The sequence below is a fragment of the Morus notabilis genome, unplaced genomic scaffold, assembly GCF_000414095.1.
Source record: "Morus notabilis unplaced genomic scaffold, ASM41409v2 Scaffold1629, whole genome shotgun sequence".
NCBI classification, from domain to species: Eukaryota; Viridiplantae; Streptophyta; class Magnoliopsida; order Rosales; family Moraceae; genus Morus; species Morus notabilis.
Window position 1 is genome coordinate 38784 of NW_010363636.1, and position 26709 is coordinate 65492.

At 37.3% G+C, this 26709-nt stretch overlaps 2 protein-coding genes across 6 annotated transcripts in view; both read left to right on the forward strand.

Moving 5' to 3' along the window:
• The first annotated feature begins 1486 nt into the window (after positions 1-1486).
• Positions 1487-20344, forward strand: LOC21389239 (protein SCAR3). The gene is made up of 9 exons (XM_010104727.2): positions 1487-1800; positions 3326-3489; positions 15137-15260; positions 15382-15514; positions 15913-15983; positions 16224-18777; positions 18906-19007; positions 19819-19932; positions 20034-20344. The coding sequence occupies exons 1-9, from the start codon at positions 1646-1648 to the stop codon at positions 20082-20084; spliced, it is 3468 nt and encodes a 1155-aa protein (XP_010103029.2). The 5' UTR covers positions 1487-1645; the 3' UTR covers positions 20085-20344.
• A 5574-nt stretch (positions 20345-25918) lies between these two features.
• Positions 25919-26709, forward strand: part of LOC21389240 (dof zinc finger protein DOF1.5) — a 1732-nt gene continuing 941 nt past the window's right edge. For 3 of the 5 annotated variants that reach the window (XR_002902760.1, XR_002902761.1, XM_010104728.2), the window contains exon 1: positions 25923-26537. Coding sequence is in view for 2 of the 5 variants with exons in the window: in XM_010104728.2 (XP_010103030.2) it covers positions 26054-26537 (484 nt within the window). In the remaining 3 variants the exon portion in view is untranslated. Of the gene's footprint in view, positions 26538-26709 lie in introns of all 5 variants that reach the window. The other 2 variants (XM_024169877.1, XR_002902762.1) reach the window with 2 other exon arrangements.

Sequence of the window (26709 nt, forward strand, 5' to 3'; positions counted from 1 at the left end):
CATATATATATATATTAATGAGTAAAGTTGTTTGTAAAATATATATAGAAATAAAATTTAGTGGCGGCTACCCTCACTCGTCCCCAAACAGCTCCGCCCCTGTGTGAGTGTATAGTAAGCATTTTTAATACCTATACAAATTAACAAAAATATATTTTTAAAATTTTTATATAAATATAATTACAAATATATATTCTCATTTTATACTATGCATTGGGTTGGGTTGTATCGGTTGATTTTTTATACTCATATTAGAGAAAATTGCAGAATTTATTTTTAAAAGTGTATAAATCTGAATTTTTACCTCCTACTCTTGATAAATACTCTTTTATTAGTATAATTATTTGACTAAAAAGGTTATGAATCAAGAGTAAATGGTAAAAATCCTAACTCATGCACTTTTAGAGGATATTTGTCAAGATTACTTTTCTCATTAACCTAAATTGATGAAGTCTAATTATATTTTTAGTTTTCTCGTCAAATACAATGAATATATAAAGGACGAGTTTTCAATGATTACGTTTCCATCGATTGTTACCTTCAAATATAGAAATTGATGATGTAACGTAATAAGAATTTAATTTTATTAATTGTCATTAATTTTAGTCAACTGTTCAATTTATTACAACCTTCAGACTAAATCTTGTGTCTAAAACGATAATATCTATTGATTAGTAAATATTAAAATAACTATTAAAATTACACCTGTATATAAAATATGCATCGCGTTGAATTAGATCAGTCAATTGTTTAATTAAAATGAATCATTTGCTCACCTTTAAAAATATCACTAAAAAAAAGCATCCACACTTTAAGTCATCATATATATATATATATATATAATCTTTTGTTCCAGAGCCCCCTCTATTTTCTAGGTTTAGAATTATTATAACACTAATGTTATTGTTTATGAAGAGACCTCAAGCTAGAAGGTCAATATGAATAGAATTCCAATTTAGTACTTACCATTATTTTTGTAACGAGAAAATCTTCTTAATTCCTCTGCGTATTTTCAATCACATAATTCTACAGTCAATCCTAAACAAAATATAAAGAAAAGAACAGAAAATATCCAAATGATCCAATCTATGTTTTATTATTATTATTATTATTATTATGGTCGTTGTGGTTTTCCTATTTTAACCAAAAATCCAGACAAAGCCCCAAAAGTTATGGGCGCCACGTTCCCCCACCACTGCCAACCTCGGAACCACACGAACCAAAAAGCTCTCAGGACCCTCAAGTAATTCGAGGTGAAAGTGGAGGGTAATCCTGTAATTTCAGTGACCAAAAAAACAAAATCTCCTCTGTACCAAAACCAAACAATGATTTTCTTTCGTTTCAGGAATGGCTTTCAGAGGTGGCAATGTCCTCCCCTCGTGAACGCGAACGCACACACACACTGACTTCCCTCCTCGGCAGTTAAGCTGCTCCAATCTCTCCGCCACCTACTTAATCTTCTCCATCCGCTCCGCCACCTACTCTTGCCCTCTCTAAAAGTGCCAAAACTTTCTCTCTCCTTATTCCCTTCATTTATTGTCTCTCATTTGTTCATTCAATTCATTCGTGCATATGTATAGTGAAGTTTAATCCTAGAGAGAGAGAGAGAGAGAGAGAGAGAGAGAGAGAGAGAGAGAGAGAGAAGATGCCTTTGGTGAGGTTCCAGGTGAGAAACGAATTCGGCCTGGGACAGCAGGAGCTCTACAATCGCGCCAACAAGGAAGATCCCAAGGCCGTGCTCGACGGTGTCGCCGTCGCCGGTCTCGTTGGGATCTTGCGCCAATTAGGCGATCTCGCCGAGTACGTTTTCGCTTTCAATCTCGCTCTTGAACTTTTTCCGGATGCCAATTCTTTTGCTTTTCATGTTTGATTTGCGTTTGGTTTCCGTTGTGTCTCTTCGTGTTCCTACCTCAAAATGTTGCATTTGCTCGTTTTGCGGTTCAGATTTTGGAGAATTAGCTTCTTAAGGTTACGTTTCGAGTGAAATTTCTCCTCCTGTTTTTTGTGACTGGTGATTACGTCCTTTTTTTTTTTTTGGTGTAGAAATCTTGAAGTGAAAGTGAACCTCGATTTGAACGTTTGTTTGATTGTTTTAGGATTAAAATTTCGGTTTCAAATTAGGAATTTACTTGAAAAGATAGTAAATTTTCTAATTTAGATAGTGTTAAATTCAAGCTTAGCTGTTTCTAGTGATTATGTTCTGACACCAAAACTATCAGTTCAGAGATTTTACACATTAAGACAATTTTGTGTGTGGAATCTTGAAGCATAAGTGAACCTCGGTTTGAACGTTTGTTTGATGGTTTTAGGATTAAAATTTTCGGTTTCAACTTAAGATTTTACTTAAAAAGAAAGTAAAAATTTATTATTTATTTAATGCAAGGCCTTGCTAATTTCAAGTGATTGAGGTAGTACTGACCTAAAAAAATATTGGTTAGATAGTTTTTACACATTAAGACAATTTTTTGTGTGGAATCTTGAAGCATAAGTGAACCTCGGTTTGAACGTTTGTTTGATGGTTGTAGGATTAAAATTTTCGGTTTCAAATTAAGATTTTACTTAAAAAGAAAGTAAAAATTTATTATTTATTTAATGCAAGGCCTTGCTAATTTCTAGTGATTGAGGTAGTACTGACCTAAAAAAATAGTGGTTAGATAGTTTTCACAGAAATGACAGTTTTTGCTATGAAACAAATTGCAGTAGAGAATCAGTTTACTGCATCTAGTGCATAGATATGCTGTTTTACAGGGAAATCTTTTTCTATTTGGATATTTATTTATGGAACAACGGAGACTTAGTGAGCCTGTCAGTCTGGAATGGTTGACAATTTGATCTTTTTGGCATGAGATGGTTGTATCTGATTAGAAGGAAGCACGTTAAGTAGGTTCAATGGAAAATCTAAAACCTGCAAGTGAAGCTATTTCTCTTTTTTGTCTTACATATAAAAAATTTAGCACTGTTGTATTCTAAATATTTTAGACAGGAAGCTTCTATTCACTTTGCAACCTTTCTTCTCGAGATTTTTCTTATCTGACGGTGCATTTATTTTCATGCTTTGGATTTTTGGACACACATGGTAACACTGTATTCTTTTGCCTTTTGACTAGAACAGAGCAAGTGTTAGGTATCTTACCTTGTTTTCAATACACCTTTGTCTCTTAGTTATTCTTGTGTGGAAATCCATACAATACAAGTTGGAGGATAGTATTGGCGTAGCCTAGATAAAGAAATAGACCATGTTATCCCTTACCGCAGGATCCATTTTTGTTTGCACATGGGTAAGTTATCGGTAAGCAACTATCTCATACAGCATCCTCACTTGTAGGTTCGCTGCGGAGGTTTTTCATGGCTTGCAGGAGCAGGTGATGGCTACATCTTCTAGAAGCCATAAACTGATGGTTCGTGTACAACACATTGAATCTGCACTTCCTCCCCTCGAGAAGGTTGTGCTGGCACAAACAAGCCATATACATTTCGCTTACACACCTGGTATGCCTTTCCTACATATGTTATAACCGGATGTATTCCATTTTATGTTAACTGCATGTATTTATATCTTTTGCGGATGCATTGTCAATCTTTGTTGAATAAAGCCGAGGATTCTTTACTCATGGTAGAAAAATAAACCGCCTGTTGTGCAGTAGGATTTTGTCTATTATTGTAATTTTCTTTTTAGTCCTTCCAGAGAAAGGCATGAAACTGTTCTGCATTGGCACGCGTGATTTTTTTTATTATATCATTGGCACTTGGACAATGTTTGTCATTTAGTTACTCGCTTTAGGATTTTGGAACCTTCTTTTTTATTTTTATTTTTATTTTTTTATGAAACAACCTTTCGTTAATGAAAATCAATCACAAAGGAAAGTGAGGACAAGAAGTCCACACCAATAACAAGGCTAACAGCAAACTATAACTAAGAAGCAGTGAAGCACACAAAAACATATAACCACCCGCCTTTACATAATTTCAATTCAAAACAATAAATGGAAAAGGAAAACCCTTGAAAACTTTATCTGTGGGCGGCTAGACACCCACAAGGAAGCTGAGAACTTTGCTCTTTTTTTTTTCTTCCTAAATCTGAGAACTTTGCTTTACCAAACAAAGCCACTAACTCCATCTCTCTATTCTCCGAATTTCTAGCATTGCTCTCCAGCCAAATTGCCCAAAACATAGAGATGGCAATGCTCTTCCACAATACTCTAGCCATCTTATTTGATTCAAAACCAGCAGGTTTCTTCAATTTGCACAATGAATCACAATAAGCATGGAAGCTCAAATCAGACCAGCTTCACTGAAAACTTTATTCCTCAAACTCCCAGCCACGGAACATCAAACAAACATTGAAAACTTTATTCCTCAAACTCCTAGCCATGGAACATCAAACAAACATATGAGCAATCGATATCTCTGCTCGTCTACACATAACACCATGTACGGAACTGCCCCCTGTTTCCTGCCCTGTCGCCACTGCTGCCAGGAAGCTTTCGTAAGAGAGTGCCTGAATTGTATCAGCCTTCATCGCTGATATTTTACTTGACTCAACCGGCCTTAATTGCCTTGGATTTGCTTGGTTTGATTGAGGATGTCGGAGGTGGCAGAAACAACAGCTACGATACAGTCGGAGGATGCAGAAATCGTTAGACCTCAAGCCGGGGAATTGCAGAACATTCATGCCGCATATAGGCTGAATGGAAAAAACTATCTTAAATGGTCCTAACTTGTCTGGACTGTGCTGAAAGGGAAAGGAAAAATCAGCCACATCTTAGGGACCGGACCAAAACCGGAAGATCCACGATTTGGAGCGTGGGATGAGGAGGATTCGATGATCATGGCATGGCTATGGAACTCCATGAATCCGGAGATTAGCGATACATGTATGTTCTTGGCCACTGCCAAGGATGAATGGGATGCAATTCAAGAAACGTACTCCAAGGCAAAGGATGTTGCCCAAGTCTACGAAGTCAAAGTTAAGACGATCGCTGCAAAACAAGGAGATAGGACTGTCACTGAATATGCCAATCAAATGAAGGCTCCGTAGCAAGAACTTGATCATTATAGGGTGATTAAGACCAAGTGTCCCGATGATGCAGCAATTTTGAAGGAGTTTATTGAACAAGATAGAGTTTATGATTTCCTTGTTGGACTCAATCCAGAATTTGATTTAGTTAGAATTCAGATTCTTTGCAAACAGGAAGTTCCAAGTTTCAATGAAGTGGTGGCACTCATCCGAGGAGAAGAAAGTAGAAGGGAATTGATGCTTGAACCAAAGGGGACTGACAGTTTGGCTTTAGTTGCTAGTAACAGCAATAAGACAGCCACAAATGCAGAAAAGTGCCGGTGGTCGAGAATGGGAGGATCAGCCAGCCAAAGACCCAAAACTTTGACTACAAAGACACTCTATGGTATACCTATTGCAAGAAGGCACGTCATACTCGTGAGCGGTGTTGGAAATTGCATGGAAAACCACCAAGCCGTGAGTGGGGACAAAAAGGGGAGCAACCGAGGAACAATGGACGAGCCCAGATTGTAGCAGTGCTGCCGCATGAAGGGACATCACAAGAGATGGGAAATCTCAGCCAAGAAGAAATTGAGAGGGTGAGATCACTTATTGGCAATCTTGAAAAACCATCAGGTACTTGTTCATTGACGTATTCAGGTAAACTTCCCTTCTCCATTGGATTAAATGTCTCGGATATAGCCTTTACCAGCTCCTGGATTATTGACTCGGGAGCTACCGACCATATGACCCATTCATCAAAATTTTTTTCCTCATATATCCCGTGTCCAAGTAATAGGAAAATAGTCACTAGCAACTAATGGTGATTGGGATTTGCAGCAGTTTGATGTCAAGAATGCATTTTTACATGGAGAACTGGAGGAGGAAATTTATATGGAAGTTCCACCGGGTTATAATAAAGGGTTGATTGCTGGTACAGTATGTAGACTAAAAAAGCCCTTGTATGGACTTAAGCAATCACCGCGAGCATGGTTTGGGAGGTTTGCTAGAGTAATGACAGCTATGGGATATAGGCAGAGTCAAGGAGATCACACTTTGTTCATTAAACACTCACCTTCAGGTAAAGTTACAAACCTATTGGTGTATGTTGATGACATAATTGTGACTGGTGATGATGATAGGGAGAGACAACTTCTGAGTCAATGTTTAGCGAAGGAATTTGAGATCAAGACGTTAGGAAGATTGAAGTATTTCCTTGGGATTGAGGTGGCTCATTCTAAGCAAGGCATTTTCATCTCTCAACAGAAGTATGTTACATATCTACTCAAAGATACCGGCAAGACAATATGCAAACCAGTGAGTACTCCAATAGAACCGAATCTCAAGCTTGGAGAGGCAAAAGAAGATGCTATGGTGGATAGAGAGATGTATCAACGGTTGGTGGGGAGACTCATTTATCTTTCTCACACTCGGCCAGATATAGCGAATGCGGTGAGTGTGATCAGTCAGTTCATGCACAATCCAAAGGAAGTTTATCTGCAGGTGGTATACATAGTTTTGCAATATACCAAATGGACACCAAGTAGAGGCATCCTTTTCAAGAGGAATGGAGGGTTCTTGAGGCATACACAGATGCTGACTATGCTGGGTCAGTTGTTGACAGAAGATCAACTTCAGGTTATTGCACCTTCCTTGGTGGAAACCTGGTGACATGGAGGAGTAAGAAACAGGATGTGGTAGCACGGTCTAGTACCGAGGCAGAGTACCGAGCAATGGCTCAGGGTGTGTGTGAACTAGTATGGTTGAAGAATGTTCTAGAGGATCTGAAGATTACGTGGGACGGCCCTATGAAACTTTATTGTGATAACAAATCTGCAATCAGCATAGCTCACAACCCGGTGCAGCATGATCGAACGAAGCACATCGAGATTGACAGACACTTCATCAAAGAAAAGTTGGATAGTGGACTGATTTGTACACCTCATGTATCTACACATGGCCAACTTGCTGATATACTCACCAAGGGGTTAAGTAGTTCAATATTTGAGAGTTTTGTATCCAAGCTGGGAATGGTGAATACCTATTCACCAGCTTGAGGGGGAGTGTGGAAGAATGTGTTTTACACGTGTATAGACTAAATTAGGAAAGTTTGAATATAATAGTTAGTTTTCCTAGAATTAGATTGATTTGGTTAGTTTCCTTTTTTAGTGTGATATCCCACATATTATGGGATGTGATTGCCGTTTCTATAGGATAGGGCTCATGTATATAAACCAGTTGTAATTGTCATGTAATTTACAATTCCTTCAATTTTTCCTCTCAAATTTCCACAGAAGGTGAGAAAACCATTGTCTAGGTTGCTCCGAAACGAAACAACGCAAGTAAGCTTCCAAACACCTATTCACAACCTCCGTTTGGCCATCCAATTGAGGGTGATACTGATACGAACCCCGCCAATAATGTGACGAAACCCGTAGTCAAATATGGGATACGATCCAAGATCTTCAAGAATTGATGGAAACCGCGACCCGTTACTTAGCAAAGCAAGAACCTTGGTATGGTGAAGACGTTACAAACGAATATGAAAATTCCGTTTGATAAGTCGGGTTGAACACCACAAGAAAAATCTTGATAAGTTCGGAATAGTTCTTAAAGAACTCAAGAAGAATAGCTCACAAAGTGAATAAAATATCAAAACTTTTATTAATTTTCGTTTTTCACCCTTAAATAGCCGAGTATAAGCGGAAAAGGTTTAAAAATTGAAAAGTCATATTCTATCCTTAATGAGATAGAAGCTTAAAATAAGATAAACCTAAAAACAAGATAAACGCAAGCCTAAAGCTTATCCTAGGGAAGGAATCCGAATTTGACTCAAACTCTTTTCTTCTAAACGCCTAAAGATAATCTCTTAGGGAAGGAATCCGAATTTGAATTTAACTCCTTCCTTAAAAACGCCTATTATGCAATTTAAATATTTAAATTGAAACTTAAACCTAAAAAGGTAGGATTATGATAAAATCAATTCCTTATCCGCAATTTTGACTTTATCCTGGGCTAGAAAACACGCCTAACTTCTTGAAATTTTTCCTTGCACGTGTATCTTGGATTGGCATGCAAGTTGACCATGCAATGGCTCAATAGACGTGTAAGACTACTTGGCTCTCTTCCGCAATGGCTCAATGGACGTGTAAGACTAGTTGGCTTTCTTCCGGATTGACTTTGATGAGTATTTCTTGCATCCCTGATGAGTATTTCTCGCTTAACCTCACTTGCTTTTGCATAAAAATTTCTTTGTATTCTGTTTTTACCTCCTTGGCCGAGCTCTTCTTTCTCTTTCGTTCCTTACTAAATTCGACATTATTCTCTCCTTTTCTCTATTTGGCCGTGTATCTCTCTTTCCTCTCTCTCTCACTATGCACGGTCTCACTCCTATTTTCACTCTCATAATTTTGATCCCTCATGTTCTCTTGTTCACTCAATTTTTGTAACCTCACTTGATCCTCGTATACGTGTTTTGGTGTCAAGGGAACTAGAGTGATAGTCCATTGATTGTGTAAGAATGAATATTTGTTGGTGAAACCATCGTGCTGCACGCGCCGGTCAAATTGCCATGGTCTTCCGAGAAGATGTGCCGCTTGCATTGGTACCATATCACACAATACTTCATCCTCATACTTACCAACTCGGAATGGTACAACAACCTGTTTTGTCACCCTAACTTCCCCGCTATTATTCAACCATTGTAGCTTGTAAGGACGAGGGTGATTAAGTGTTGGAAGCCCTAGCTTTTCAACCATGGAAGTACTAGCAACATTAGTGCAACTACCGCCATCGATTATAACACTACATACCTTGTCTTTCACGTGACAACGAGTGTGAAAGATGCTCTCCTGCTGTACTTCTTCTTCCTCTTCTTTAGCTTGTAAGTTTAAGGCTCGACGTACGACTAGCCCAAGCCTCTCAACGTAATCTGCCCTGAATTCTTGTTCCTGTGACATAATTAGAAGATGTTTTCTCTAGAATAATAATTCTCTCAAATCACTCGTGTTTCACTCAAGTCACTTGTGTTTCACTCAAATCGTATTCTTCTACTAGTTCTTTCAAAACTAATCCAACAATAAGAAGGATTCAAGTAGTCAATCAAGTCAAGACTTAATCCAACGAATTTAAATATTGTCGCGGAAATTTTTTTTTTTTTTGACACTCAAACTTTAAGGGCTCTGAAACGATTGAAAACAAATTTTTTTTTGGCCCCAAAACAGGGTCACCGGGCTCCGCCCTGGTGAGGATTGCAGGGCTCGAAATGATCTTCGATTTGATATATTATACGTCTCGTAACGATTTCTGGATCAAAAGTTATAGCAGTTTTCGTGAGGTTTCTTCTTTTTTTCCGAATTTTTTTTTTCGACTTTGTAAAACCCTAGTTGAATTCGAATTCAGCAATAGGGTTTGGACTCAAACTCAAAACAAGGAAGGGATGGTTAATCTTTCTCTCTGTTTTTTTTTTGAATTGAGAAAACCCTAACCCTAATGTGCGATTTTTTTTTTTTTTGATAAAGAAAGAAAACGTAATAAACAAAAAAAAGGATAGCAAAACCTGACAATCCTAAGCTCTGATACCAACTTATATGAACCCCACCAACAATGAGACGAAACCCGTAGTCAAATATGAGATACGATCCAAGATCTTCAAGAATTGATGGAAACCGCGACCCGTTGCTTAGCAAAGCAAGAACCTTGGTATGGTGAAGACGCCACAAATGAATATGGAAATTCCGTTTGATAAGTCGGGTTGAACGCTATAAGGAAAACCTTAATAAGTTCGGAATAGTTCTTCAAGAACTCAAGAAGAATAGCTCACAAAGTGAATAAAATATCAAAATTTTTATTAATTTTCGTTTTTCAGCCTTAAATAGCCGAGTATAAGCTGAAAATGTTTAAAAATTGAAAAGTCATATTCTATCCTTAATGAGATAGAAGCCTAAAATAAGATAAACCTAAAAACAAGATAAACGCAAGCCTAAAGCTTATCCTAGGGAAGGAATCCGAATTTAACTCCAACTCCTTCCTTCTAAACGCCTAAAGATAATTTCTTAGGGAAGGAATCCGAATTTGAATCTAACTCCTTCCTTAAAAACGCCTATTATGCAATTTAAATGTTTAAATTGAAACTTAAACCTAAAAAGATAGGATTATGATAAAATCAATTCTTTATCCGCAATTTTGACTTTATCCCGAGCTGGAAAACACGCCTAACTTCTTGAAATTCCCTCTTGCACATGTATCCTAGATTGGCATGCAAGTTGGCCATGCAATGGCTCAATAGACGTGTAAGACTAATTGGCTCTCTTCCGCAATGGCTCAATGGACGTGTAAGACTAGTTGGCTTTCTTCCGGATCGACTTTGATGAGTATTTCTTGCATCCCTGATGTTCACATCAGATACGCTATACTCCGGCACAAAGACGTGCCCCGCAGGCAGAAAAGTTCACCCCAGAAATGGCTCAAAAAGACCTTATCATGATCAGAAATTATGCTTCTCGGAAACCCATGTAGACGGACAATCTCCTTAACAAAGGAAACAACCACGGTCTTAGCAGAGAATGGATGTTTGAGGCCAATAAAATGAGCATACTTTTTGAGGCGGTCAACGACCACTAAAATAGAGTCATACTTGTTTAGGCAAGCCTTCAATGAAATCCATGGATATATCCTCCCAAACTCGATTGGGAACAGGAATAGGCTGTAGTAATCCTCCTGGCGACAACGTGGAGGACTTATTTTTCTAGCAAACAACGCAGGCAGCCACATATGATTCCACATTGCGACGCATGCCCTTCCAATAGAATTCCATAGCCCAAGAATGTCCGCCCAACTTACTAGCATGGAACTTTTGCAACAAGGCAGGAATAAGAGGAGAATGTTGGGGAATTACCAATCAGTCCTTGAAAAGCAATTGATCCCGCTGCAGCGTATATCCTTTCGAAGGAACAGCCCCTTGAAGTAAAGCATTCCTGATGTCTGCTAGCTTAGGATCTGCCAATACCCGTTGTTGTAACGCAGCCATATCAAGGACTACCGGGGAGGACAACACCATTAATTCCAGCCTCAAGTTCTTCCGAGAAAGGGCATTCACAGCCTTATTTTCGATTCCCGGCTTGTATTGGATATCGAAGTCGTACCCCAACAGTTTACAAAGCCACTTTTGATGTTCCTCGCTCAGTAGACGTTGTTCAAGTAGGAACGTTAAACTCTTATGATCAGTCCGCACAACAAAACGTCTTCCCATCAAGTAGTGACACCACTTTTGTATAGCCAGCACAATGGCCATTAACTCCCTTTCATAAACAGATTTCGACTGAGCACGAGAAGAGAGAGTTTGGCTGAAATAAGCGATGGGTCGCTGTTGCTGCATCAGTAACGCCCCAATATTGGACCCCGGCGCGTCGGACTCGACCACAAAAGGTTGAGTAAAATCCAGTAAAGCAAGTACGGGCACCTCGGTCATGGCACGCTTCAATTGTTAAAAGCAACCTCCGCGTCTTCATTCCAATGAAAACAGTCCTTAAGTTGTTGTGTTAATGGCCATGAAATACGGCCATACCCCCTGACAAAACGGCGGTAATAGCCGGTAAGTCCCAAAAATCCCCGCAACTCCTTAATGGACTGAGGAGTTGGCCAATTGAGCATGGCTTGAATTTTATTGGGATATGCCGAAACACCATCCCCAAAAACAATATGACCCAAGTATTCTAAACGCTCTTGAGCAAATGAGCATTTCTTGTGATTTACATACAAGTGATTTGATTCCAAAATGGATAGAACCTTGTCCAAATGCACCAAATGAGTCTCCCAAGAATCACTGTAAATCAGAATATCATTAAAGAAAACCAACACAAAGTCCCATAGGAACGGTCTTAATACCTCGTTCATCAAGGATTGAAAAGTGGCCCGTGCATTTGTCAAACCAAATGGCATGACGAGAAACTCATAGTGGCCTTCGGGGGTGCGGAAAGCAGTCTTCGGAACATCCTCATCGCACATACGGATTTGATGATAACCCGACTTCCAAGTCCAACTTAGTAAAAATTGTGGCCCCGCACAATTCATCCAAGAGTTCCTCAATCACCGGAATAGGAAACTTATCCGGTACCGTGGCTTTGTTAAGTGCCCTATAGCCCACACAAAATCGCCAACTACCATCCTTTTTTTAACATGCAAAATTGGACTTGAAAATGGACTAGTGCTCGGTTGGATAATACCGGCAGCGAGCATTTTGCGCACCAACCTCTCGATCTCATTTTTTTTAAGAGGATATTTGTAGGGTTGAACACTTATGGGAGCTGTACCATCTTGGAAGATAATGCGGTGATCCTTCACACGATGAGGAGGCAATTCCGCGGGCATATTAAAGACGGCAGCATGTGTGTCCAGAACCTGTTGGAGCTTCTTTTGGTTTTTCACCTTAATGCTGCCATCTGCGTCCCCTGTTAGATAACTCAATTCCAAGTAAAGACCATTTCCTGCAAGTCTAATGGTGCGCATCATGGCTTTAAGAGAGATCACCGATATAGTCAAACTAGCATCACCTTGCAAAACAACCCCCTTCCCCGTCACTTTGAACTTCATCACTTGAGTCCAATTAACATGCATACCGCCCAAAGTTTCCAACCATTGCATCCTTAAAATAACATCTATGCCCCTAAACTCCAACGGCAAGAAATTTTCAATGATAGACAAATTTTGCATATTCAACACGACCTCTTTACATAAACCCTGCCCTTTCACTGAATCTCTGGTTCCAATTTGCACCCCAAAATCAGTAGTTGGAGTAATAGGTAAGGATAACTCTCGCACTAATTTCAAAGAAATGAAATTGTGAGTGGCACCGGAATCGATTAGTACAATTACCCCACGGTGGTTGATCACTCCTTTAATTTTCATTGTCTCCGGAGTAGACAACCCCATTACCGAATTTAAGGACAATTCGATCACTTCCAGTTTCAACAGCTGCCCCTGCTCCTCTTTAGATTCTTCGGGGTCCAATTCCTCCAACATAAAGTCCTCATCACTAACCAACATGATCTTCAATTCCTTTTTCTTGCATCGATGGCCAACAATGAACTTTTCATCACATCTAAAACACAGCCCCCTATTTCTTTTCTCCTATAACTCGGAATCAAAAAGTTTCCGGTATGGAAATTCTCTCTTCGGTTTCTCCAATTTCTCCGGTCCAAAACTGGATGTTGAAACAGGCTGGGCGTTCGAGGTTGAAGGTGCTGTCAGTCCTGTGAATTGATTCTTCAAAAATCTCGAGCCATTCATCTCTATCCGTAGCAGCAAATTCTTCTCCTCAATATGTTGCGTTGTGTCCATAATCTCTGTGAGGCCCACTAGTTTGAGCAGCCTCGATTCCGCCCTAATTTCAGCCTTTAAACCATTGACGAATATCCCTTCTAAAACTTCTTCTAGTATATCTTGTAAAGAGGCTTCGGAAACCTCGAATTTTCGGCGATATTCGGTCACCAATCCCATTCGCCGAAGTGCCAAGAATCGTTCACACAAATTGCCCTCTCGTGAAGAGTGGAATCTTTGTAACAAAGCCACCTTAAACTCAGCCCAATAAATGAACAGACGACGCCAATTCTGCCATTGAAACCAAGGGAGGGCATCACCTTCCAAAGCAATGCCGGTGGTAGTGATTTTCACCTTCTCCGAAAACCGATTAATGGAGAAAAATTGTTCCATCCGAAACACCCACCCGTCGGGATCTTCTCCACCGAACATCGGATAGTCCAAGTGCTTCCGCCTAATCGGAGCCCAATCTTCTTCCTCCCAACCATACGGCGTTTCCCCTACGAAACTCCTTAGATTACCCCTTGCTTGAAAACCTCGTGGATTACCGACATGTTCCCTCGCCGGAAATTTTCTTCCAAATCTATCTCCGGCGTCGCCATTCCTGACTCCTTCACACCACCCTTACCGTCTTCAGCCCAAAAAGGACCTCCTCCGAATTCTGGTTCGCGCCGTACCCCGCCTAGGACTCTAGGTTCTATCACTCGTCCCCTTCCGCGATTCATTCCATCATCAAACTGCCCAACCTCCTCGCCGGTATCTCCCATCTGTTGTTTGCGACTCTTCTCTCGGAAATCCCTAAATTCCTTCGAATTCCTCTCTTCGCGGCTAGCGTTCTCATCTATGATCTTCGACCCGCTGCCATCTGACTGATTCGGATTAGTTCCCACAGCATATTCACCGGCGATGTTCTGCCCTGCTTCCAATGCCGGCGACTTGCTTCTCTCTGTCGCAAGTAGGAGCTTAATCTGTTCTTCCATCAGTCGGCGTAAATCTGCCATATTCTGGTTCATCTCAGCCCTAACTTCTTTGATTCCCTTCTCCATGGTTTCCTTCACACCTTGAATTTCCTTCTCCCATATTCGAACCTCTCTTCAGATTTCTTCACCGCCATAACCGCGATCGTTACTCTGATACCAAATCGATAGAACCTTGACAGATTCTTTAGCAGTAGGTAAGAAAAGAATAGAGTAATGGTGAAATTGAATGAAACTCTATTGACAATTGCTGAACGATACAAATGAATTACGGAACTTCGAGGGTCCGCAACCTCCCCTACTTGGAAATGACTCCAAGATTTTCCCTTGAACGAACACATAAATCTTCCCTGTTTTTCTCCGTTCCCTTCTCCCCCTTTTATTCCCTCCTTTTCTAAGTGACAATCTTTCTTAACAAGCTAACTAACAATCTTTCCTAATAAGCTTTGTAACAACCAAAGTACTTACAAGCCTGCACAATCACCCTACCCTTTCTTGACTCTTATTCTTCCTAATGTACACTTGCCTGAGTAAAGGCTTATCAAATTCTAACTTCTAATTGTTTACTGTTACCAACTGATCTTATATGTGGAAGATAGGGAGTGCCATATTACTTTCCGAATATGTTAATTGTTGAAATTACATGAAATGTAGATTTTTCTCTATTTCTCATAGTAAAGTGGTTGTTTGACACTGTAATATAGGTTGGCTATGTTCTAAATTCTAACTATATGATTTTTCTTTCCTCTCTTTCATCTGTGAGAGGTTTCTGTTTAGTTAAGACTTCACTGTTCCACGTTATTCTTCCTGTCAATTCAAGTCCTTTATGGAAGCAGTTGCTTTGCAGGTTCGGAGTGGCATCCTCGTATACGGAATGAAAGAAATCATTTCATCTACAGTGACTTGCCGCATTTTATTATGGATTCATATGAAGAGTGTCGTGGTCCTCCACGTTTGCACTTGCTTGACAAGTATAGCAATCTTTTCGTTTTCTTGAAGTTCTAATTATTGTCTATTTTCAAGATTAAATATAGGAAGAGGGTGAATTAAGTTATCCTTACACATTCTGGAATTTTATGCTTTACCATTCAGATTTGATACTGGCGGGCCAGGATCTTGTTTAAAGCGATATTCAGATCCAACCTTCTTTAAGAGAGTGTCAGCTACATCTGATGAAGCAAATTCTGAGAATCTCCAAAGAGATAGGAAGGCACGAAGAAGCAAGGTATGGGCTTACACCTTGAAGAAACGTAGAATGAAATTTTAACCTGTCAGACGCACATATTAGCAATGTTTACTCAGTTTGTGACCTCTTCAGCCTCTTTTTCAATATGCATTTGAAACAAATATAAGCCATCACCTTGCTTCAAACAAATTTCATCAGGTTTTATATGTATTGTTGACATTGAGCGTGACTTTTTCTTTATGCATATGCTGCAATCATACACTTTCCAACTAGAATCTTGTAATATAATCACATCTCACATGAACTTGTTTAGATGAGATAGGTGCTCAATTTCCTGTCGTCTATTCTGATGCTGTCATGTAACTTGGTCGAAGAAAATACTATGTCAAAGCTACACTTATTTTTAATTCCTCATTTAAATTTTTTAATATGTGCAGAAAAAACGGTCATCAAAACAGAATGGAGATGTTTCACGTGGGGGATCAGTGTCCAATTCTCGCAATTACAGGTGACTAATATATCATATATGTCTAAAATGGGAAATTCCTTGGTACAGCCACGGTATTATCATACTTGGGATGTACTAACATTTGTAATCGAAATATTCTATACCCGTAACACCAGGATAAAAAGCAATTATCTCTTTCAATACCATATATGATCCATATGATTTGCGCTTTTTTTTTTTACTTTTTTTTTTTCCATCGTTGATTTGAGACCGAGAAGTTTATGACTTCTGACCATGCAGCATGCAGTTTATTCCTCCTATTATCAATGGACAAGGCTCTCCTCCTCAAGCTGCATCCACAGTTGATACAGCACTTAATTACGAAGTTGGAGATGATTTAAATTCTTTTAATTCAAGAACTGAATCAGGATATATTGAATGTGTTTTCCATCCAAGTTCTTCGGTGCAAGCTGAAGGAGAAAAATTGAAGGATTCGCCCTGTTTTAACTTAGCACAGCATAATGATACTTTTGATTCAGTTTTTCCTGATGAACAAGTTGGGTTTGTGGATGATAATTTTCCCCGAAGTTCATTGCAGGAGCAAATGACCTCAGGTTCATCATGTGTTACCTGGGATGAGAAGGCAGAAATTATGGAGTCTAAGAGACAAGACAGTGGTATGGATGAAGCTCTGAATATACATCAGGGTGAGTATGACATAGGCCCAAATGGATTTGGAGATGGGAACATTGGAATTGTTGATCAAATGGAAATGCTTGATGATGAAAACAAACAGGAATCAGTCTCCAGCCAGAACGGAATTGATGAAATCGATAGTGAACCAGACAATTATATGGACGCCCTTAACACTATTGAGTCAGAATCTGAAACTGATCTTGATTATCAGACAAAGCGAGAGGTGGAACGTTTTGCCTCAACTTCCATTAATGGAGGAACGGATAGAATGATTGAGCTCACTGTGCATTCAGATCATCATCCTACAACATCTGAATCTCACACTGATTGCTTCATTTCTACCAATACAGAAGTTCTCCCAGACATACCCGGATCAGTTTCATCAGAGAGTTGTGTCCGTGAAGAGATGCCTGCATCTGACATTCCCTCAAACAAAGAGTTACCTTCTTCAGAGAGTTGTGTCCGTGAAGACATGCCTGCATCTGACATTTCCTCAAACAAAGAATTACCTTCTGATCTTCCCAACTCATTTTCCTTGGACACTGATGCCCTTGAGCAAATTTCTCGATCGGGTAGGGAATTTGCTACAGATCATCCTGCAGTTATCACTAGAAGCGCTGATATTCTTGATGTTTCAAAATTAGAATCTGTTATTGCTGACGCGTCGTCCTCTGCAACCAGAGCCCCCGATATACAAGATCTGTTAGAAGATAAGAGTCTAAGCACTTTCTGCCAGTCTCAAGAATCTCCAGCTGGCATATCCAGCAATGGTTCAGTAAGGTTTTGGACTAATGGTGGTCTTTTAGGACTTGAGCCATCTAAACCTCCTGATTTTGCAATGTCAAGTCCCATAAGTCCGTACTGCATTAACCGTGGTCAAACTATTACAGTTGGTCCATTAAATCAGACTTGCATGCTTAAGGATGAGATGCATGGGGGAAAATTAAACATGTCAGCCGAGAAGATCCCTAATCAAAACGATTCTGGTTTGCAGTGCTCCAAAACAGGTCTTGATGATGAAGAAGATGGTATATCTTCCAAGAAAATGTCTCAAGGATTTTCAGCAAATTATTTTGATTCCAGTCACGGAAACAATGGTGATTGTCATATTCAAGGAAATGATCTCAAAGAAACGAGCATGCCCAGAACTGGAAAAGTGCTTCTGGAGAATGATGAAAATTCATCTCTGGTTTTTGGACTCAGCCGTAGGTTACTTTCAAATGGTTTTGGTAAAAAGGTATCTGATGTGGGTGAGGACAAATTTGAACGAGCCCATTTGATGAATGACAATTTATTGGGGCAGAGGAGTGAGCTCCATAAAGTTGCACATGAAAAAGTTCCTCAAAAACCCCTCCAAGAGCAGTTTTTACGTCGACCTATTGTAGGTTCACCTACTGCTTCTCCACCACTTGAACATATGAAAATCTCTTTCCATCCTGTAGACAGCTTTGAAACTTCCAAACTGAAGCTAAAATTTTCCGATGGGACACAAAACAATGAGAGCACAAGAGACATGTTTCCCTCATTTCAATTGATCCCAGAACCTGCTGTTCCTCTGCATGATTATGGCTCCGATTCTGATGATGACACCTTTTGTAGATCATCTCCATCCATTTCAGATGATTGTCTTAGCCATCATTCAGACTCAAATTCTGAACAGTGGGAATGTGGAGAAACTACCGAAGGCAAGGATCATGAGGTATATGATGCTTTATGCGGGATATCATCACTGGAAATTGTTTCAAGCTCTCTTGAACTTGGTGGAATGCCCAATAATGGCATCTGCTTTGACGGTGTAATTAAAAGTGAGAACTTGGGGATTGATGCAGAACCTTCTCTCTGCAATGCTATACTTGATCTTCCAAGTTTCGATGCCATGAAACCTGCACTTCAGCTAGATACAATTGGAGATTCCAATCCAAAGCATGTTGTTGTTTCGACGGATCCTTCCCCAACACCACCACCTCCTCCTCCCATGGAATGGCGGGTTTCAAAACCTCATTCGGATGTGGCAGAAGACACACCAAATGTTGCATCTGAAAATTTTAAGATTGCGCTGAGTGCAAAATTGTTTGGTTCTACTACCTCCCAGCAACCAGCTCCAGCAAGCCAACAACAAACTAATGAGGAGGAGCTCACTGTTAAACTAAAAAGCAAGGTATTATGGTAGATTAGTTCAAAGTATCTCCTTTCCTTGTGGAAAGTTATAACAAGTATTCAATAGATACATATACTCAAAAAGTTGGAATTTTGCAAGTAGAAATCATCGAATTCTTTGTTTAGCAGGAGGACCAGCAGAAGTTGAACAGGCAGAAAGACATAAATCATGCTCACAATGGCAAGGGGACGGATGAAAGAGAAGACTTCTTACAACAAATAAGATCAAAGGTGAGGAAGAGGCAATTTTTCTGTTGTAGTTTTCCCATTTTTCAAGATCCTGAACTATATGAGAGCACTTAGGAGTGTTCAAAAAATCCGTCAAACTGCAAAAACCGCCAAATCTGCCAAATCTAAACTAAACCAAACCAAATCATTAATTATTTTTGGATTATTAAGCGGTTTGGTCGGTTTTTTAATCTAATTTTTTCAGGCGGATTGGTTTGTGGTTTAGACTTCCCAAACTGCTCAAACCGCCTAATAATCCGCCTAAAAATATGCATATATAATTTTTTAATTATTAAAATGTTTTTTATATTTATTCTCATTTTTATTAGTCATAATAAAGGTTCTACACTTATAAAATAAACCCTATTATATCTTTGTTGGTTTGTATTAAAACTTTAAACGGTGAACTATTAGACATTTGTTATTTTTTAGTTATATTGTAAACTTGAATTTATTTTTATTATTATTGATTATCGATTTTATAATTTTTATGAATTATTGAAAACATTTTTTTTTTGTTTTTAACTTAAACCGCCTAAATTAAACTGTTCAAACCGTTTATGAGTGATTTGGTTCAATTTAATTTTTTTTTTTTAAATATCATACTGTCAACAAAAATTATTTTTAGTTTAGTCAGTGGTTTCTAAAAAAAAGGACCCAAAGCAACCGCGAAGACCCTTAAGGGCACTTATTTTTATCCGTTGGTTTCATTTTAAATTCAAGTCAAGGACATGTAGATTGGCCATTATATCATAAATAGATTCGATAAAGTGCAATTTTGCTGATTTGTGATCTCTAATTACTGTTATTTCAGTCATTCAATCTCAGACCTACAGTCACAACAAAATCAACTACTACACCGGCACCTGGACCCCCTGCCAGCATCAAAGTCACTGCAATTTTGGAGAAAGCAAACGCAATTCGCCAGGTTCTTAACTATCCTATTTACTTTTTCTTTCTTTTTCCTCCTTATATTCCTCTCTTTCCATTTAGCAACCAATTAAATTAAAGATTCAATAAAATTGTCAGGCTGTTGGGAGTGACGATGGCGAAGATGGTGATTATTGGAGCGACACGTAAGATGCTCAGTTGTGTTAGGTCCGATTGGGACTATGTTCTTGTTCCTTTTAAGTTTGCAAAGTCGGGAACTGTGTTATATGTATATGAATAACGTAACTTTCTTTGTAAATTAAGCGTAGGGTTAATCTTGTCACCTCACTGCAGTCATTTTGCCCTCCTTTTTTATTTTTAAGTAGTTAATTTGTTGTAAAACATGAGATAAGAAGTTAGTTGACCATGAAAGCAGTGAGGCAATTATTTACACAATTTCGTGAATTCTTGTCCTGCTCTTATCGTACTCGTTTCTTTATTGTTTGCTTTTCCTCTTTTCCTTTTTGTTTTGTAAGTTGCCGCAGAATTTAAATTTTATTTATTTCACCGATTCAAGTTTTCAGTTTTAAATTTTTACAGTTAAAATTTTTAAAAAAATATAAAAATTTTCAAAAAATGTTACATCTTAACTTAAATTGAAAATTTAAGCGAACGAGATCTTAATGTGTATTTCTAAACATTGAACATTACATTAAAATAAAAAAATATACAAAGCTCTTTTAAGTTTCACATACTTTTCCCTAGAATTCTCCTATAATAAAGATACCTTCCACGTTATGCGGAAGGGTACCTTGTCATAGAATTTCTAAGTTGAATGCTTGATTTCTCAGCAAGTAGAATTAGTCTCGTCGTTTAGTACTTCTTTTGTGGTTTTATAGCCCGAATCTTCTGCCCAACTTAGGTGGTGTTGACGCAGCAAATTCAGCGTGTACACGCAAAACAAAATAAAAAGTTCTTATAAACAATTAGCAAGCAGGTCCGAGTCTTTCCTTGAAAACACAAGTAAGCCGTTGATTAATTATTAAGGGTTTGTTTAGTTCGTTAATTCGAATTGATATGTGATTTTATGTGAAAGTTTTTTACTGTAGTAAAAAAGTTAGATGTAACTGTTTTTTAAAGTTTTTTACTGTAACAAAACTCGAATCGGTGAAATGAACGGGGGCCTTAACACATTTTCTTCCCAAAAATCCGATGCTGGTCAATCCTTTTTAGTTACAACTTCTTGGTGATAAGTACAGAGGTTTTTGAAAAATGAGACAAATATTCTTAGAGTGTATGGATTTAGATTTTTATATCTTCTTGTTAATTAACATATTTTTTTAATTAAATAATTATATTAGTTAAAAGGGTATTAATTAAGAGCATGAGGTAAAAATTTAAATTCGTAAAAATTTAAATTCATACTTTAAGAGTAAGTTCAACAATTTTTTTGAGTTTGTTTTAGGTGGGCATCTTGGTTTTAAATCAATAGTAGTCGCAGAAGGAAATGATTCAAATGAAGGGAAGAGAAAAGGCACTTCGTGCCATGGATGCTGTGAAAATAGGTTTGCTTGCAGTATTAACACTTTTTTCATTAGTTAATGCTTTCACAATGCACACACCAATAAGAAAATATTTGGTGATTTTGGTTCACTATTTCTTGGAATCTTTCGAGATAATCAAAATTAATTAAATTAATGAATTATCATTTGCAATGTGCTATATGTCAAGGTCCACGCTTTGATCTTGTCTATTTGCTTTGTAACCAAGAATCGGGGAGAAGAAAAGCACTCTAATTTCTATGAATAAAGAAAGAATGAGATTAGTGTTGACCTATTGGGCTGGTCTCCGTCGTTCTGCTAGTCTGGTTTTATTTTTAGTTTTAGATAAAGCTCGAAAACTTATGCCCTGAGTTTCTTTTTTTTTTTTTCCCCTGCTTCTTTTGATAATCAGTTTTTTTAACATAGGTGGCAATTTGAATTCTACATTTTAAGATGAAATCATATGTGAATTTACTACTAGACTTACACTGCTGACAACCACCTTCTTTTAATAATTGTGTGCATCAAGGGGGTTTTTTTTTTTTCCTTCCTTAAAATAGGTAATTTGTATTTCAAATTAAAGAATCACAAACACCCATACCGAGCTCGGTATGTGATTGTTGGCATAGTCTAACAGTAATTTCACATCTGACTCTACCACAAAGTGATGAGTTCAAATCCCAAACCCCTAATAGGTCAAAAATTACATATCAACCTCAATATAAATAGGCATTTAACCGCAACAGGCGGCTGGTTCTACTTTCTTTTGATAATTATATGCACCGAGGTTTAAGATGAACGCTAATTTCTTTCAGCAAGTTGCAGCCTTTACCAATTTGTTTGAGTTAAATAAAAAACTAGAGAGTAAAAAATACGAGTAGCATTCTATACATAATTAAATAAAAGCATTATTTCGGAGACGCACACTAATAATTTTTTTGAATTAAGTAATACATAGAAGAGCCCCGGCCGGTATATGAATTAAGTATTTACTAAAATTGATAAGTTTTAGTCCTATAGGCGGATTCATATTTCGTATTCCCCAATGAAATATGTGAACCTAAAGATTTTGATTTATGTGATTTCTTTTTATATCAATATCAGACTCACTTTTTTAGCTTTGTTAGCTAGTACATAACAATTGAACACATGGTAATTTCTACCATACACTCTAGTTCAAGACATTTAAGGATTTTTTTTTTTTTTAAAGAGCATAATTATGAATCAGCAAATAAACATGCATCAAAATAGGATTTGGAATAGATAAAATTGATTGATCTCAACAATTTGATTGATTAATATATATCTACTGTAAAGTGTTAGAGAGAGAGAGAGAACATTAAGTCTAAACTTAAATTTGTGTTTCTCATTATTAATTAATTTCGATCAAGGTTATGGAATATCTCCGCACTTAGATTTTTAACCCAGTCAGGTGGCAATGGCCTTTTCTCCAAATTACCAGTCCCTCACGGACTTTTCAGTGCAAAAAAGAGAGAAAGAGAAAAATAGATCAAGAGTTGAGATGAATTAAAATTAATAGGTCAATAGTTTACATAAGTTAATAAATAGGCCAAATTACTGTTTTCGTCCATAACTTGTCTGGTTATGAACCATAACTTGACAAGTTATTCACAATTTTTATCCATAACTAGTCTGACTATGAACCATAACTTGACAAGTTTGTTCATAACTTATCTGGTTATGAACCATAACTTGATAAGTTATGACCTATTAATTTCTATAACTAAAAATTGACCTATATACTTTCTTAAGCTTTTCATATTAGCCTATTTTATACTATTTTCGTGCAAAAAATAGGAAAGTCATGAATACACGTAATGTCCACCAATTAGTTTTTACCCGGCAGCTATATTTTCTAAAAGGAAGTTTCGCCTTTTATTATTATTATTATTATTTTGCTTGTTTTTACAATAACGAATTAATTTAAAAATAAAATATTCCCTTAGCAAATTTAAATGCATGCATCTAGAACGGGCCAAACCCTATCCCAATAGTATCCGATCTACAATTTTTTTAAAATTTATAAATATTATATATATATATATAATTAATGTGGGTTTTGGCTGGCGATGGCATATGGAAAAAGCTTTCAAGTTGCATTCGACTGATTATATTATTAACAACTTCAACACTTTATGAAATAATTAAGAAAAGAAGATTAGGAGACTTTTTTTTCTCTCTCGTTTTGCATTTAGTTAAAGCAACTTGATAATGAGTAAGCCACATAAAAGAAACATGCTTACTAAGTCTTTCCAACTCCACCTAAGTTTAACTTAATTTAAACTTTGGATAATATAATATGTGAAGGATTTGATTAGGGCGCTTTATAAGCTGGATTGGAAGAAGTGATCAAATAAATGCAAAAGAATAATCATGTATACATATACACACATAAAAGTGGTTTTTTTTTTTTTTTTTAATATTCCATCGAGAAGTCATGTCTGTGGAGAAAAATTTGCAAACGAAGGAAGAATATGAACTGTTGAAATTTAAGTAGTTTCAAATTGGATTGAAAATTCCAATTATATTCTGCATGATTCTCCTGCACTATAGTAAGGCATTTTTCTTCCCCTTAAACTGCTCTTAAAAATATGTGCTCCATTAATTTTGAAAAAGAAAAAAGAAAGGGGAAAAAAAAAGGAGACCCAAATCACCTTTTTTTTTTTTATAACTTTATAATATTCTTTTGATTTTTTTAATAAAAAAAGAGACTTTCGTAGCATCGGAAAGAAAAAGTGCATTTCCAAGTAAAAGAAACGAAAATGCTACTTTGTCCACATTATACAATTCGAAAAAGGTGTTCCAAATGGGGTTCCTTTCACATTTATAAAAAAAAAAAAGATTTCTTTACTAAAGAAATTCCATGTTATCAAAACTCTCTACTTTCTATTCCTATTGCAAACTGAAAGCAGCCGGGACCACAAAACCCACAATTTCAATTCTGAAAAGAAACCAACAAAGTTAATCATCAAGTCCATTAAAACCTGAAAAGATGGCTTTAAAACAAAAGGTTTTCAGTACCATTACAAGCATCCACGACTTTATCGATAAATTTTCCCTTTAAAGTGTTTCTCCATAAAGGTTGATTTATAATCCCCATAGTTTTTTCTGTCTTCTACAAGATTATTATAATATATATTATGCAACTTATATATATATATATATGTATTTATATATATATATATATGCATCACTTGCAAGGAGGCAAACTGGCTCATTGGTGGAATCTGATTGGACAAAACTGATTCAAGACATGTGAGTACTTCTTCCTTATGAAGCTGTTGTAATAATTGTATTTTTTTACATCAAAACAATCGATCATGAGAGATCAAGTACCGTTCTTTATTAAAGTGACGTAGTACCACTACCAAAAAATATCTACTAAATATATATATGTGTAATATATATGTGAAATTCTTATATTTAAATTTGTACGTAATTAAGTGTATGAAAAATATACAGATGATTTTGTCCATATTGCACTGGGAATGTGAAACGGAATCTCGTTTCTATAATGGTAGTCTTGCAGCATAAACTAATATTTGATTCTTTAATTAATTAAAGCTTGATCTGATTCTGAAGATTAATTAAACTAGTGGATAAAGAGGAACTTGCTAGATCTATTCACGATAACTTAAGATAACAATTGATGATAGTGAATTAAGGTGAGAATTGGTTTTCTTAGCCAAAAAAAATAAAAAAAAAGTAAGATCGAATTGATTCTAAACCTTATCATATATTCGCATTTAAAAAAAAATGATAAAAAGTAATTGATCATATATTATCTGTATATGCTATATGCACACTTTAATTATGTTAGCACAAACTTTTAATTTGTTAGTGGTATTTAAAGAGAGAAAGCATGCAGATAATTATAAGTTGGATTGGAATTGGAAGAGCACTTTGAACTTTCCCCTATTTTCATGCCTTTTTAGACCAACTGATTAAATCTTTCATCTCCTTTTACCTTTTTTTTTTTCTTTTCTTTTGGCTAGCATAAAGTTGCACTAGAGCTTCAACTGTTGGGGCTATATGCATGATGTGGAAAATGTAATCCATCAAAAGTTATATTGCCCAAATGCGTAGACAATATCTCTTAAAGCAAAAACAAGAATGCTTTTATCTTTATCTCTTTTTTTTCTTACCTTACTTTTTTTGGCCATATGTACACAAGGAACTTCAAATTTTTATGCTCCCATCATCTTTGACACTTTGCAAAGGTACCTACCTGGATTAGGACCCACTTTTTAGGCTCGTTTTAGTTTTATAATACAAACAGGATGATGACGTGGAGTAATGATGTGTACAAAAAGCTCACCCTCAGCTTTTCCACGCCACCTAGCTGGCTCCTCTCTTCTCTTATATCAATAAATAATCACATGGATTTTTTAATTTTTCTTTTCTTTTTATTTTTTTTACTAATTTTTCTTTTCAAAAAGCACTTTTTAATCTCTCACCTCCCGTATATTGTCTATATATATACAAGCACTTCCACACCACCTCTCGTTGAAACCATATAGAAAAGAAAATATAGTCTCTCTTTCTATCTGGTTTTGTATTATTATAAACTCCATTATACATATATATAGATATATAATAAATCTTGAGAAAATTTTTATGGCTGATCAGGGTCGGATCAACGGCAAAGATGTGCCGGGAATTAAGCTCTTTGGGACAACAATCACTCTGCAAAACAGCAGACAATTAGTGAAAGAAGAGCCCAACGAGAAAGCTGATCAGACGATGGAGATGAAAAGGCCAGAAAAGATCATACCTTGCCCTAGATGCAAAAGCATGGAGACCAAGTTTTGTTACTTCAACAACTACAACGTTAACCAGCCAAGACACTTTTGTAAGGGCTGCCAGAGGTACTGGACGGCCGGTGGGGCCCTCCGGAACGTGCCGGTCGGTGCCGGTCGACGGAAAACCAAACCACCCTGCCGTGGCCTAGCCGGCTTGCCGGAGGGTTGCCTTTATGAGGCTTCTGAGGTAGTGCACCAGTTTGACTTGGATGGTATGGTAGAAGAGTGGCACGTGGTGGCTTCTCAGGGCGGTTTCCGCCCTGTTTTCCCGGTCGGGAAGCGGCGGCGGAGTAGTTCAGGTAGCCAGACGTGTGCTTAACCATTTTCTTATTTTTTTTTTCTTTTCTTCTTCTCTATTCTCTATTGTTAGTTAGCTAGTATCAAACAATATTTAAGGTTTACAAAAGAGAGAGAGAGAGAGAGAGAGAGAGAGAGAGAGAGAGAGAGAGAGAGAGAGAGAGAGAGAGAGAG